The sequence below is a fragment of the Gavialis gangeticus genome, unplaced genomic scaffold, assembly GCF_001723915.1.
Source record: "Gavialis gangeticus isolate Ggan-Ray unplaced genomic scaffold, GavGan_comp1, whole genome shotgun sequence".
Classification (NCBI taxonomy): domain Eukaryota; kingdom Metazoa; phylum Chordata; order Crocodylia; family Gavialidae; genus Gavialis; species Gavialis gangeticus.
Genome location: NW_017729008.1, coordinates 31,698,145 through 31,714,233, shown reverse-complemented (window position 1 = coordinate 31,714,233; position 16,089 = coordinate 31,698,145). Strand labels below are relative to the sequence as shown.

Sequence of the window (16,089 nt, the reverse complement as noted above, 5' to 3'; positions counted from 1 at the left end):
AACATGACGGAGCATAGACATTTCTGCAAATTTATGTTCACACATGTGGAAACCATTGCATCTTTTGTATTTCTTTGGTGTTAATATCTAGAGAAAATTGCCAACTCTGCTTATTCTTCATAAATCTCCCTTCTAAACTGCATGGCTCCTTCAAAGCTACCTGTGTGGGATCCTTAAATCATGAGGGCACTGGCAGTTTATGAGAGAAAATCATCCAACTCTGTAAATACCCATGCTCTATAAATCTCAGGAAAGTGTCACATTGCCCAAGCGAGGGGCCAGATTGTGTATGAGGTCTAGAGACCTGTGTTGGAGATGTCCCCTTCAAGCTGGAAACGTCACGCAAGCCACAGGCACAGGTGAACAATGGCCAACCTGAAGCATACCGGGAGTTTGCTCCAGGTCATGCCATGCTTTCTAAACACCCGACTGTTTTTCCTTCCTCACCATGTAGACAAAATGGATTGGTACAGATGTTGGAGGCAGATGTTGGGAAGGGGCTGTGTCCTGGGGTTGAGTATAGCCTTCTGTTTGGGATGCCAAGGGAAGGGGTCAGGGAGATGCTGGTCTTCCAAATCTAGGCATGCTGCTGTTGGCATCTACACAGGTTACTGATGAATGGAGGTTATCATGTACAGACATTTCACCTTCTTTTTGGGGGGCCTGGTCCGTGACTAGGGCTCCTAGTTAGGTGAATACTATAAAGCAAGTCAGCAGGGTGTAAACCTGTGACTTGTTTCTCTGACTGGCATTAATTTTGTAGTTTGGGTACAAGTGCAACTTCTGGCTCCAATCCAGTACATTTTCCTCTAGGTTAAAAGATCTTTTTTTCACAGGGGGCTATCTCTCAACTGTGAATCATTGTCCAAATTAGCAGGACTGGGAGTTGAATGTAGGTGTAATGCTGAATGTACCATGAAAAGTAGCAGTGAGAGAGCCTTGGTTGAGTGCCTGTGGATGAGGAGTTGAATAAGAGAGGCTACAAAGGGTCATAGGCAACTGGTAGGGGGGTGCATGTGCCTCCCCGATGGGGCTGGTGCCCTCCTGATGGCAGATACTGATGCTGTTGGTAGGGCTGGTGCCCCCCTGACAGGGTTGGCGGCTTCTGTGGGTGCCCCCCCCCCCAGATTCAGGAGGCACCAGTCACTCATGCAAAGGTTTATGCTGCAGGGGGAGTTATTAAAGAGTAGCAGTTGCTAATAGTGTTGTTCCAGGTGTGGTCTTCACACCTGTCCTGTCTAACGTTTTCACTAGCGACCCCAGCGCAAGAAGTAGTTGTGACTTATGAAATGTGTAGACAACACAACGCTGGGGGATTGCCAATTTGGAGGAAGAGTGGATTATTATAAAGGAAGCATTAGGCTAGGGGTGCTCAATCTCCAGGCAGTGGGCCAGATCCACTCAGGGGCTCTCCAGGGGCCTAAAAATATGGTGGTGTAGCAGAAATTGCTGCTTCCTTGCTGCCAAATTTCTGGACTTGTGAGGAGCCCCCATGGGCAAAATAGCACACTGAATTAGCACATGGAGACGGAGCACACAGGGACCACCTGGGGGCAGTGAGGCCCAATCCTGCAGTGTGAGGCTGAGCGGAGGCAGCATGGGGCCCCGATCTAGCAGCACAGATTCTTGGGAGGTGCATGGGGCCTCATCCTATAGCGGAGGGCTAAGGAAAGCAACATGGGCTCCCTTTCTTGTGGTGTGGAGCTGAGCAGAGGTGGTTCAGGGCCCTATCCAGTCCATGGACAGGACCCCTCATCACTCATCTGACCCGCCACACTAAACAGCTGAGCACCATTGAATTAGATCAGCTTGTGGAGTGGAGCATTAGAGATGGTATGACATGAATAGTGCAAGAGTGTGCATCAAGGGACTAGTACCAAGAACTTTTGCTATAAGATGGCGTGAATGGAGGAGGCGCGGCATACGGGTTTGCACTGGATGCCTATGTACCTCCGGTGTGGTGTGACCAAGGAAAAGATTAATGTGATTCTAGACTGTATTACGCAGGATATTTTTAGCAGAGGCAGGGAAGTATTAGTACCATGGTATAAAGTATTGGTAATAGCCCATTTGAAATATTGTGTGCAGGCACCTAGGTTGAAAAAAATACTAATTTAAACTTGCAAAGATATAGAGAAGGACGATGAGCACATTAGGAGAATGGAGAAGCTATCCTGTGAGAGAAAATTAAGGCAGCTTGGCTTGTTTAGCGTAGCAAAATGAAGGTTGAGAAGGGGACAGGATTAGTCTGCACAAATACATTTGCAGAGCACATAGTAGAGGAGAATGATGGAAGTTAAAGAACTGTATTGGAACAAAATCAAATAGATACAAACACATTTAGATGAGGAATTTGGAGGCTTACAGCCACCAGAGGACTGAAGTTTTGGGATGATCTGAAAAAAAAAGTAGGTGTAGGACTGCTGCATTGTAGAACTTGATCCAGTTGTGGAAGATGGGGGATAAGGGTGTTGGTGTGATAATCTGAGCTTATCAGATATGGATTAGAGTATTTGTAATTCTCATGAAGGGCTTGGAGGGAACTTAATTTCTACTGGAGAGCCCTGGAGATCACAGACTTCAAGGCTTTTTCTGGTTGCCTGTCAGGGTGCTGTAAGAAGTTTCTTTCCCCCCATGCATGTATTACTGGGGTGGTGGGAGGTGTTCTCTCATCTCACTAAAGTGTTGGGGTGCTTGGATGCTCCTAAAGATCTTTAGCCACCTCTCTGACGCCTGTCTTGTGGGTTCAGCTCCTGTGCACAGGTCAAACCAATCGCCAGATCTGAGATTCAAGAAGCCATGTTTCCATGTCAAATTGTCAGGTACTGCTTCATTGGATAGGATGTGGGCCTCATTTAGGATTATTTGAGCATCTTTCAAGCTTCAGTAGCAAGGCACTTTACCTTTCAATTCATTTGTGGCTTGTGCAAGGCTTTGTGGTTGTTATGTGAGAAGGACCAGACTAAATGCTCTTGTTCGGAGGTTTCCAACCACTGAGCTGTGGCCCGGTATCAGGCTGTGAATGGCTGGCTGCCAGGTCATGGCATGAGCTTTAACCACTGCTAGCAACAATTCAATGCCCAGGCCAGACCCACGTCATGCTAATTGGTTGGGTGAAAATGTCCTCACTAGGCCAATGACGGTGACTTTAGCTTCTGAAATTGGACTGCAGTAACTGTGGCTAGTCACTTCCATATCGCCAAGACTGCCATAGCTATTAATGTCTGCCTTGTCTTGTCTCCTCGGCAGCTAGCTAGCTAACGTTAGCCAGCTAGTGATGTGTACATATGATTTTTTAGCTATTATCTTCTCCTTTATTGATGATGTTCCTCACAACCCCCATGTAAAAATTAAATTTAAATATGCAAATTGGATTGTTTCTATACCCAGTCTGCCAAAATTCTTTGAGCGAGTTTGCCGGTCCACAGTATAAAAAAGGTTGGGAACCACTGCTCTTGTTGACCCTTTAAGACAAATGGTTGCTTGAGAACACGGGGGCTGGATTCTCTGGCCTAGGAGCCTCCTTCTGTGTCTCCAAAAAAGGATTCACGTGTCATTGTACCCCAGGGCGGGCAATTATTTTGGGCCGAGGGCCGCTTACTGAGTTTTGGCAAGCCATTGAGGGCCGCATAACAGGCAGCCAGGAGCAGATAAATATTAATTTTCTAAATTTTTTTAGGGGCCCCACAGGCCAGGTAGAATGGTTTGGCAGGTGGCATCTGGCCCGTGGGCTGCATTTTGCCCACCCCTGTTGTACACTGTGCTTCTTAGCGGAGGGGTGCAGCTGCACTCGAAAGAGGAAATGAAGGAAGCTTTCCTTGAGGGCCATTTGGCAGAAGCAGGACAGTCTTTGCACTGCTACTGGGGCATGTGTTGCATTCAGTGGTCACTATGAAAAAGTGTGTTGTGGTCAAATCCATGCATCTGGTGCTCCTTTAACAACCAGATGTAGTCGAGTTCCAGTTCTCACGCGGTACCACTTTGCAACACCCATCAGAGACAGCATTAAGACTTTCACCTCCCAAAGCCTTTTGCTTGTTGAGTTAAATGAGTGAGTTACTTACCTGGTAACAGTAGTAGGCTCTTATTTTCTGTTGCTCAGCCATTGGCAGTGGATACACCCGGTTAGCCAGTTATGTGCATTAACCCCTTTAAAAACTGCTACACAATAACCAACCAAGATCTGGTCTTGCATATTTCTGCCCCATCCTTTCCTTGGATGGAAAAATACAGACAGTATTTCTCTCTTACAAAGTCCATCCCTTACAGTTCAGATCACCATGGTGGTGGTGTGTGCAGTGGGAATGTATGGATATACATAGTCCATTCACAGGCACATTTCAGTCCTTACTTAGAACAGTAATACACCTCTCAAGCAATGCAAGTCATGCTGCACAAGCCAGGAAAGTAGTGATAGGTGTGGAAATGTGGGTCTCCTGTCACCTACACATGCTGATGGAGTCCACAAATAATACATTCAAAGTGCCATAATTCTCATTATTCTACGATTGAGGTAAAGAGTATCCTCATTTTACAGACGGGGAGAATCAAATAGTTTAAGGTCATTTACATAAGACTGAATTTTGTACGGGGATTATGTGTTGCAAATAAATGGCCCGTGATATGCAAGTGATCAGGCTAGATGCCGTAACTGTCTTTTTGCCGCAAGCTCTATGGCTCAGGTGTACTGTGATTGCAGCCTCAACAGGTACATTTTAATTACCAGGATTCAATGTATAAATGAAGTCACTTCACATTAATAAGGCATATAATTGCGCAGACATGTCTGGGTATAGAAAATGCACATGCATTTTGTTGAAAATCCTGGTCTACATCGAGTAACAAAAACCTCCAGAGAAAGTGCAGCCCAGGACAGAACTCAAAGAGCGCCTGGCTCTGAGTCTAGTATTTAGACGGATGAATCACATCTTCAGAGCTATCCTCAAAATCCCCTCAAAAGAAACAAAAATGTTTTTGCTTAGTACATTTTTTTGGTTTGCGGGGAAATTCTACAGATTTGCAACGTGCATTTCTGTTTCTGGTCTCCACAGAAATGGACCTTTACTTTCTTCCCCAAGAGGAAAAGTGAAACAACTACTTAATCAAAGAAAAAAACTGAATTTTGCTCACCAAAATGAAATGAAAAATTCCAATTTTTTTAGAGGACCAAAAAAGGAAGATTTTCTGTGAAAACGTTTGTTTTGATCAAAAGCCCTTTCTTCCTTGAAAAAAACAAAGACAAAATGAAGTTCTCTTAGTAACATCCGCCCCCAGACCTCTTTCTAAAACATAAGTGAATAACAGAGAGGACACGTTTTATTGAAAAAATATTAAACACAAGAGGTTTGTTCCAATACCAGAGAAACCATTCATTTTATTTAAACAGCAGTTTAAAAACAGAACAAAACAAAATCTAGATACTTTCCTATGGATTTTATGTTTGACTAAAAACCCACTGATGGCTTTTCAAAAGCTAAGGAAGCCTCAAGTCTGTAGCAGCTCTCTGGAAATCCTCTACTCAACTTGAATTGTGCTGACTTAACAGGAAGACACTTTGAAGCTGCTGCAGCTTGTGGAGGAGCGAGGCTCTTATGAGATGCCAGTATTATTTCAAGAGAAACAAAATATGCTGCTATTTCCAACCAGAGCAGAGTTGGAAGATAATTAAAGCTCAGTTGCTTCCTAAAAAACAAAGCAATGGTTAACCTTTGAGTTCAGCTTGGATTCCAGCAAATGGTTGCATAAATATAAGAGCAGGCGCCTGCTGGGTCCTAATGCAAGGATTGACAAAGCCAAGCATGGCCTCTTCAACGCTGTGATAATGTGGCAACTACATGTCCCAGCATGCTGTGCCTGGGGTGACCCCATAAGACTTTGGCAGGCAGAACTTTGCATGCTGGGATGTGTAGTACTGTGGCAAGCATCAACCTACGGGAGGTCGGATGCAATGTGGTCCGTTTTATGCAAGTCAGGTGTAGCCCTGGCAAATTGTCAGTGTTGCCCTGGGTTGGGCAAAGTCTGGCTGCCCCTGTCCTCATGCATGAAGTGTACTTGTAGTAAGGCCAACTAAATTGGTTATAAAATAAATATTTAAAATGACAACGTTTGGAACATCTTCCTTTACCCTTTTTTCCCCCCTCTACTATTGACACAAAGGAAGATCACTTGGCTAACATGCACCAAAGTATATACCTAAGGTATACTCTGTCAGCCAGTGGGACTGTTGCCTTAATCCAAGCCATTTTAATAATGCAGTTAATAATCTGTCTTGGAAATGCCTAACACAAAATGTGGAGGATGTTTCTTTATGAGATAACCAAGAAACAGAATGTACTTCATACTTTAAGAAATTAGACTATATCAAATGTGTAATAAAAATATTTTCTATAGGATTTAAAAATATATACATATATAAACTACCTTAATTTTAATGCCCTGTTGATATTGACGCAATCTCTACAGTATCTAAGCAAAGCTGAGGTTGCCCAGCAACCTCCATCATACCTCAAAACAGTGATTACAAAAGGGGAGGCCTTGTCTACACTGCACTTGGAAGCCTGCTTGCAAACTGGATCTGAAATACCTTTCCACAGGCCTGCTCCAACTCCCGTGGGAAGTCCACGCAAAAGCTTCTATCAACAGCGAGACCAGGCCTAGAGCCTAGCCATCGCTCCAGATCATCCGAATTCAAACTCTGTGTGGCTGGGCAGAGTAAACAGATCCCAAATGTGTTAATGATCTTCTCCAGGATATTTCCCAGTAAGGTGTGAAGCTGCCTTAAGACAGTTTGACTTTTGTCTACAGTGCCCAGTCAAACTTAGTTTGGATCCTCCTTATCTAGAACTGTTCCTAAAAGGAGCTCAATTTTTTTTTTCATACATGGTTTGAAGCCCAGTGTAGACAAGGTGTATGGGCCCAGTCCTGTTCTAATGCAGGCAAGACTCCAACAGGAGCACATGATAAATGTGGGATAAGGCCTCTGGTCACCAATATCATTAGCATTCACACTGCAGTTTGCATTATACTTTAAGGTAGGTAGCATGAGAGTTCTCTTGCTTTAAAGAGTTAATGTGCGGGATTTGGCCTGCGGAGGAGAGTTTCTCACTGAGCTTTCGGTTCATCTGCTCCATGTGCCTGTTGTTCTTCCTGGCTTGCCGGAGGGACCTCTTGACTTTCTTCACCCTATCTCGCAGCTGCTTGTTGCGTTTCTCCAGGGTTGCCACCTTCTGCTGCAGTTTCTTCACCTTGTCCTCTTCCTCAAAGAGGGCTTTCTGAACCGAGGAGCACATGAGCTGAAGGAATAGAAGAAACGAAAGAAAAACACACGAGCTTCAAGCCAAAGCCATTTTGAAGTGATAGCGCCCCAGACATTCAACTGATGGAGCACCTCACAACCCTACAATAGTGTGTCAGTAACTTTCAGAAATGTATCATCTTCTTGCACTTTTTCAGCTAAAATCCTCTACCTTTCCACCTTCTGTAATAGGAAAGCAAACTATTTAAATCTTAATAATATTAGTGTAATCTGGGTGGCGGCCCAATAGTTGCCACCCCTGCCCAATGTCAGGGATGGTGTAGTGAGAATGGGGCAGGGCTTCCCCAGCACCAATTTACTTTCCAGCCGGCCCCAGCTCCCCACAGAGCAGCCCCTGGTCCCAAGAAGGTCTAACACTTAACTGATTTAACTATTTACACTTTATTTACCAAACAAGAATAATAGGAAAGGTTACTTACAAGTGAACTTAAACGGCATAACCAGAACCACAAAACAAACCAGAATGCATTAGTCAACTGTTGACTCCAGAACCGCAGGTCGGGGAACTGGCAGCTTTCAGCCACTGCTAAGGTGCTACCACAAGGAAGCAAGGTGCTCACTCCCTGCATCTCCAACAGGCCTCCCAATAAGCAACAGACTACAGCAGGTTAAGCTCTTCTGGTCTGCAGCAATCAAACTGTATCAAACCCCAACCCCCAAAGAGGCTGAAGGGTGACCCTCTGTGGCAACCTAAAAGGCAAGCAACAAGCAACAGAGTAGGCTCCTGCAGCAATCAGCATGACCCAAGCACAAAGCTCAGGGACTCCATCCAATGACAATCAGCTGCAAAATAAGGGACAGGACTGAGTCCCCTCTGGGGCAGTCAGTGGCAGAGGGTCAGCAGCACAGGCAGCTCCCAGGGGTGGCTGCTCTAAACCCTGCTCCAGATGACCGACCAGGCACCCCCACATGCCTCACCAGTCCTGCTCCGAGCGCCAGCCTGCACCCCGAGCTCCCGGGGACCCTCGTCCTGGTGCTCTGCTGCTCCTCAGGATCCCAGTGCCTTGCCTGCTGCTGTCCCGCGTCCCCAGGGAAAGTGAGGGTTTTCCTCAACTCACTGGTCCAGCTCCCTGCTCCAGATAAGGATGCCGCCTGCCCTCTGGGCTGCTGCCTGCCAACTGCTGACCCTAGCCTCCGGGACGCCCAGCACACTGCAATGGGGCCTTGGGACACCAGCTCTGCCCCAAGCCCTGGCGGCTCCCTCTCTGCTGCAGGGCTGGAGGCACAGCCAACTGCCGCTGCCTTCTCCTCCCAGGGCCTTCGAGGCTCTTCAGAGGGGTCTCTCTGCTCCCTCCCCTGGGTCAGCTCTCCCCAGGCCTCCTGCGCTGTTCCCCAGAGTCACTGTCAGCAGCCCCCATGCCAGTTTGGCTGCTACTTTTATCCCCTCCGGCTGTCCCTCCCTGGCTTGCAAACCAGCCGACCAGGGCTCAGGGTGGCTGGCCCCCAACTCCAGCCATCCCCCTTCCATGTGAATGAGGGGATTGAAAACCCCTTCTTTCGACTGGCTTCTCCTTTTCCACGGGGCAGGGCTCCCCTGCTCCACCCTTGGGGTCGCTCTGAGTTCACTGGTACTGTTTCTAGCCCAGGGTGAGTATCTCAAGTCAATCTGGTGAGCCCACATTGGCAGTCTGTTACATCAACTATCAAAATTACATTAATGAGGCTTATCTAGGTCATATGGGCTGTTTGGTTGGTCTCCAGGTAGAAACCTGGCCCATTTCTGCTGCATGATTTGGCTCTGGGATTTGAATTCAGCTGATTGGGATTTGCCATTAGGAAAAAAAAAATCTATATTCAAACCCAGGGTTTGATTCTAAACTGTATAAATCCAAGGTTTTGGCTCCGTTCTGCCTTTTTATTCTTTGTTCTAAAAGCAGAAACAAGCTGACCTTCAAGACATCTATGCTGTGTGGCTCAAATCTCCCCTTCCGAGGTAGAGAAGTTGGTTATTGTTTTAATACAGGGTACTTTATGTGGTTCTGTTACATGAAACCTTAAAAAGGCAAGCTCTTATCATCATTGTAGGGACAGTCAGGACTCGGTGACCTTTTCTTTACAAGGTTTTGCCATGGGTCCTTGGGCAAAATCTCCTCCTGCCCTAATCCCACCCAGTATTGACTGAAGTGTATTGTACCAGCTGCCTGCTGCCTTCTGCCCCACGTGCAGTGTCTTAGTGCTGCCCTTGCTCTGGCAGTCCTTATGCAAAAATCCACTCGTTTCAGCAGCAGTTCTGGCTGAGTCGCAGCGACGAGACAAGAACGGGCCCACAGTTTGTGGAGAAGTTTGAAATCCCCGAGGATGGGAGAGGCTGAAGGGAAACTGAAAAGCTATGGGATGATCTAAGATGGCATCAAATAGCTTGCCTGTAAAAATGCCAAGTGCCTCTCTCATAACCCAAGACATTTCACCTCTCCAGTACCCTGCTGTAATGATTCAAATGCAAAGTTTTCTCTGATGTATATGATCATGTGATTTTTTTTCTCCCCCCCCCCTTGTTTCAGCCTTTATTTTAGGTTTTTCCCTGTTATAGTCATAACAGAACTATAAAAATCAATTTAAAAAAGGATGAATAATGTTAACCCAGAGTTTAGAGAGATGAAGGGTTTAAATTCTTGGTGTTTAATTTAATGCTAGTAAAGTACAATAGTGAATGAGAAAAAGTCATTTCCAGAGTGGTTTTTTTTCCTGTCCTCTCTAGGAAAATCCTTCTCTTAACTGCTTAATAAAGTAGGAGGCAAGAATTTCTTAGGGCGATATCTTGTATTGGACTAACTGTATAGTTGGGACAGTTAGACAAGCTTTCAAATACACGATACTCTTCAGTGGGTCTCCAATGTAAGTGGAGGGTTTCAATACCTTCCATGTTACGGTAGGGTAAGAGTGATGTTGTAGCTGTGATAGGCTGGGAATTATGCAAAACATGATGAAAAATGTCTTGCATTCAAAAGCTAGTCTAACTCAGTCCCAACGATGCAGTCAGTGCAGTAAAAGACATCGCCCTAAAAAAACGCTTGCTTCTCAAATAATTTCTGGACTACCACGTATACAACATCAATTTTACACTACAAACTGAATAATGAAATTCAGTTCCACAGTTAAATGACTAGACATTTTGGTTAAGTTTTCCTGCTCAATTACTCTGATTTTTAAATGTACATCAAGGTCTCCCAGAGCTTTGGATGGGCTTCCTTTGGTGCTTCCTTTGGTGTGGAGTTTGCATAAGAATGACATTTAAATAAATAAGTACATCCTTGCTGAGATAATTAATGTTACAGGCTATTTTTCCTCATCTTGCTCTGTAATGTTTTTCAGGGAACCAAGCAGGGGGTACGGAAATCATGCTTTGATGGGTGATATTTCATTTGCTTTGGAAACCCACCAGCAATTGAATACCCCTGCAGCAACAGCCTCTAGTTGCAGCTGGCTACTTGGATTTAGTCAGCTTTGACGACACACTGTGAGGTTTTGCCGGGGATGGAGCTGTTTGCAGTGCTGATGCTTCCCATCAAAGTTGCTTAGCAAACACACACCAAAAGGACTGTAACCCCAAACCAAGGCCAAGAGTGTTTGGAAGAGGAAAATGTTTTCTGTTTTTCAAATAATGCATATTTCAAGTGAACTCTTCTAGCTCTTTGAAAACTCAGTAACTTTTGCCTTTCATTTTTCTCCAGTCCCATGCAACACCTCAACTGGAGCAATAATTAGATTATATCCTTACAGTTTTCCCTTGCATTTTCTTAAATTAGGGATTAATTAAGATGAGAGAAACAAGACCTTCACATGGAGGCAGATTAGATCACCGTGACCAACTGCAAGACCGACATGCATCTTCCTTTGAAGTTTCCCGTGGAAGCCACTACCAGAGACATGCTACTGGGGTAGATCTACCAGTATGGTGATGCCTACGAGGTGTGCCTTTATCCCAAGAAATGGCTATGAAAGAATCATGGCTTTGGGTGGAGTAGGCATCGAAGAAGGGTGCAACTGCTCTGCTGCACTCCCCTCCCTCGTCTAAACAATTCCAGGCTGTTTGACCAGCCTGGTCTTTTAAAACTTCAGGAACAACTCTCATGTACGACCACTAGATAGAAAGCCCAAACCATTGTCAAGAGTGAGATACTTGTGCAATGAAACCAGAAACTAGTGTGATCTTGGACAGCCAAAGCAAAGTGGAATTGGCCTCTGTACAGGTCTCCTTCAGCACCTTAGGCACGTAGGTATATATACAGCAAAGGACCTGCAGCTTTCAGGCTTTGGCCACCATGCCTTAATGTGCACGTGAGTTAGCAGCAGATTTTCCCCCTCGGTCTCTGGCAAGGGTGGGCTTCAGGAAGTTCTGCCAACCAGGAAACAGGTCAGACCACCCGGAGGTGCGCTGGGCATGGGGCTGACCACCCTACTTCTCTGTGAAAGAACAGAAAGTATTTGGGAGTGCGGCCGACTGAAACAGGGATTGGGAGGAAACAAGGATGGAAACAGGATCGTTGTTTTAGAAAGCACGGTCATAGGACCTGCCTAAGACTTGTGCCTAATGCAGCACCCAGCAAGTCTATTGTTAATTCACGGATTATATACATCAAAGTAGCAGTCTGAAATATTTTGTTATAATATATCTTTGTTGTTCAAACGTTCATTATGTCCTAAGGAATACATTTTGTTAATCAGCCATTAAAAAAATCAGCATTTTGCCCAATGATTGAAGGCGTGCGCATTCTTAGAGCGTGCATCCACAAAAGCTTAGTCTTTTCTCTAATCTGTATTTTATCCATAAACTGACTTCTGAATGATTGGGGCACTGCACTCTGTTCTCCTGCATCAAAATCACAAAGAAGCTTTGTAGTAACGACATAATGAACAGGGACTGCTCCTCTGAAAAAGGCAACTGGAATGTATATGCGCTTCAATGCTAGCCTTTATACATTATGAACTTCATATAAACGATCAAGCTCGGCTTTGTAGTAATCAAGTAGCTACGGGTTCAAATCCCAGCAGAGCCAAATCTGCCCTTCATTTATCCAAGGGAGATAAACCAAGTTCTTCATTGTGCATTGTGAGAGGTTCTTACAAATTAAAAAATCTATATTCTCCATTGTTTGAAGTCTTTAAATCCAGATTTTCCAGAATATATCATGATCTAGTTCAGGCGTGGGCAATTATTTGGGCCAGAGGGTCACTTAGGCAGTTTTGGAGAGCTGTTGCAAGCCAGGTCAGCACCACCCCCACCAGGCTGGCTCAGCACCGCCAGCCTGGCCCACAACAGTTCACCAAAACTCCCTGAGTAGCTGTGTCCTGGGGCCAGGGCCCAGCCCCCCACTGTCCCCACCTGGCAATCCCAGGGTCTCCATTCAAACCGGCTTGGGACCCATATGGGCAGGGCATGCTTGGCTGGGCAGACGGGATGGGGCCACAAGTGGTGTCTGGGAGCGGGATGGGTAGGCAGGTCTGGAGCCGGGACTGGGACTGGGCTTGCAGACTGGTGACAGCACAGGGCCAGGGCCTGGAGCTGAGGTGCAATCCACTCCCTGCACACCCTTCCCCACAAAACTGCCGCACGTTGCAGGGATGTGTGGCCAGCGAATCATGGCTCTGCCCCGGGCCCCTGTTCCTGGCCCCATGCTGTCGCTGCTATGCAGTCGCCATCGTGATCCCAGCCCCGTCCACCCATCCCACTCCTAGATGCTGCTCCCTGCCTGCTTGTGGCCCCATCCCCATCTGCCTGGCCTCACAGGTCCCAGGCAGGTCTCCATAGAGACCCCGTCTGCCCACTCTGTTCAGTGCCCATGGCCGTGGGTGTGGGGTGGGTGGGCTGGGGTGCCTGGGTGGTGGGGCCAGGTCCAGCAGTGGTGGTGGAGAGCATTGGCAGAGAGAAGGAACCACCGCTATGGAGGATGCCAGGACAAGTCTGGCCACTCAACCCCGCTGTGCACCTGGGGGCGATGGGACTGGTTGCATGCACCATAGCCTGGGCTGCTCCCCATGCCTGGGGCAGGTGAGGCTGAGGAACCCACCGCAGGCCAAACAGACTGTCTTAGTGAGCTAGATCTGGCCTGCAGGCCATATTTTGCCCACCCCAATCTAGTTGGAAAAGAGTATAAGGTTCCTTCTAGCACTAAAACATATCAAAACAAGGCCTCATCCCCTTCTGCATGGACTCTAAGGTTTCCATGATACTTCACATAAGAGTTGGGGGGATGGTTGTCTTGGTTTGTTAGCCATGAAAACTTCTGTCCTTGTTCATACTGTTAGGTACATGATGTCTATTATTCAGAATAGCATGTGATGATACGTGCGGAAGGGATAATACATTCAAAGAAGGGAATGGGAGCATGCTCCTGCCCCAAAAGTGGACCTCCTGTGTTGTGAATCCTGTTCCTTTGTACCTGAATTCTCCAGAACCAGGTACCCTCCCTGCCCCACCGCTATTGTAGAAGAGAGTTGGTTATTTCATTGACAACCCTGCTGTCCAAAGAGACCACATGCAGGTAACGGCCATGGCTGTGATTTCAGCTTCCTGCTCAAGAGCACAGCACATGGTCCAGGAAAGAAAAATCCCAAACTAAGTTCCAAAACCAGATCTGCACCACCAAGAACACATTACCGGCAGCACTTGGCACGCCCAATGGAACAAATGACATCTGCTCCCTCTGGAAATCCTGTCCTAGCATTTCTGATCGCTTAGCAGAGTGGTTGGCCCCAATCCTGTCTGAATGGTGCATCAGCACCTACAGCAGATGTCACAGCTTAGCTATAAATCAGTCCCTGAGAACAGGAGAAACTGTTCACATTTGCTGCATGTTGTGTAGCCACTTTGCATTTTACCACTGTAAAGTCGGGTACAGGCTCTTAAACTGAAGCCCTATCCAGCATCAAACACTTACCTTTCACTGCTCATGTATTTAAACATAGCAATAATTCATTCACCCTCTCTAGAGGGACCTGGAGGCCAAACATAGCTCTCTCTTGTTTTTAACTACGTACAGGTCTGACTTATTGAGACATCTCTTCGGTTGGGAAGGAGGACTCTGTACCCCAGGACTGTACAGTGTGAATTGGACAAGATACAATTAAGACACTCCTCCCTTGGCTGGCAGAGGAACCCATAAGTAGGACTCTTCACCTGGCCAGATTTCAGACTTGATTTCTTCCTCCAGTCAGCCCCAGCAGATAGGCAACATGGGAGTTCGTGAGACAAAACGGACACATTGCTTAGCACTCCTGCAGAGGTTTCAGAAGGGTTTTGGCAAGCTGAGTTTGGAATTGGGTGACAACCTCCACCTACACCAGCCTCCCAACCAAAAGTCACAGCTATGCTGAAGCATGGAAAAGCCCCTCTCCGCACTTCAAAAGCCCTCTCATTGGGCAAACTAGTTACAAACAGCAGTATCCAGTTAAAACCCATCCAGCTCGTGTCAGAAGAACTAAATGGTGACTTAAATGTTATGGAAACACGTTACAGACCTGGGGTGAGAGCCTGGCCTGATTGAAGTCAATAGTAAAAAATCCTGCTGACTTCACTGGAGGGGAAGGGGATCAGTATTTCACCCTAGGACTTGATACAGTTCACAAAGGTACTATAAAAGCTAGGGTCTCTGAACTTGTGTACAGTGCCAAACGGAGAGAAAGGAGGGGGAGAAGCATGGCAAGATAGCTGCCCATCAGTCACTAAATACTAGATGGTGTGTGTTTTCTTGCGAAGAGTCAAGGTCTTTTACTCTGTGGGGACTCTGAATGGAGGAGATGGTCTTAAACTTTAGGAGGAGAGTGATCACTGTTTGTAATCCTAGCACTGCTGACTTTGCTCCCTCATGCTTTCCTCATACATGCACCCCCAACATCTGGTGTTTGCTAACCCCCTTCTACCTGTGTGAAATGTCCACTTCCTTTTAGAGCCATGTTTGCCAAAGTGTGAAGTATGAAGAACAAGTACAAAGCTCAAAGACAAACATCTTAACTGTTCTCCAGAAGCCCAGATTTGATTTTTAAGTGAAGAAAAAGTTTTCAATGGTCACCGCTGTGGAGAAACCATTAAAGACACCAAGAAGAAATAATAAGGCATTGATGCCTTACCTGAATTTTCAGAAAGCCTGAAACAAGCGCTTCTTTATTTCAGTGGGGGTAGGAACAGAAGTTACAGATAAGCTGGTATAAGCAAACAGAAAACAGGTCCGCAGTGGCTCCAGTGTGGGGCTTCCCAGTGTGGGGCTTTCCAGTGTGGAGTTGCAGGCGTGCCATGCGGAGCCCTTGCAATAGAGGTGGGCTGAGCAAGCTGCGCCCCTCGCCCCCATGCGCAGCACTGACCGGAACTGCGCGTCACCGGGCACCAGCACCTGTGCAGGGCACGAGCAGCCTGAGCGCCCCCACCAGCTGCTGCTGCCAGCAGCAGGGGCTGTGCACCATGCGGGGATTGAGTGGGGGGTCCCCACCTTCCCTCACACCTCATTCACCCACACCCTGCCCCCACATACACATACCACCGACATCACACGCACAGCCACACCCCTTACAAACCCCCCACACCCTGTGGGCACACAGCACCCTTGGCCCCTCTGCCCCACACACACGGCTGCAGGGCCAGTGCAGGGTGTGGAGCCAGCCCAGCCAGTGCAGGCTCAGCCCAGGTGGTGCAGCCCCAAGGGTGCTGCAGGCCTGGGGGTGCCCACCCTGGGGATGCTCCGGCGGCTCCAGCCCCGGGTTAGAGGCAACGAGGGGATCTTGGCAGCCTGGTTTGCAGAGGCGCCAGATGCTCCTCACTCCCACGAATGTCCGTGAAGTCT

The 16,089-nt window shown here is 47.0% G+C and overlaps 1 protein-coding gene across 1 annotated transcript in view; it reads right to left on the bottom strand.

Moving 5' to 3' along the window:
* Positions 1-6,137: 6,137 nt before the first annotated feature.
* CCDC3 (coiled-coil domain containing 3) overlaps positions 6,138-16,089 on the bottom strand; it is a 97,858-nt gene continuing 87,906 nt past the window's right edge. The window contains exon 3 of the mRNA XM_019509557.1: positions 6,138-7,292. Within this exon, the coding sequence (XP_019365102.1) occupies positions 7,020-7,292 (273 nt within the window). The 3' untranslated portion in view covers positions 6,138-7,019. The remainder of the gene's footprint in view (positions 7,293-16,089) is intronic.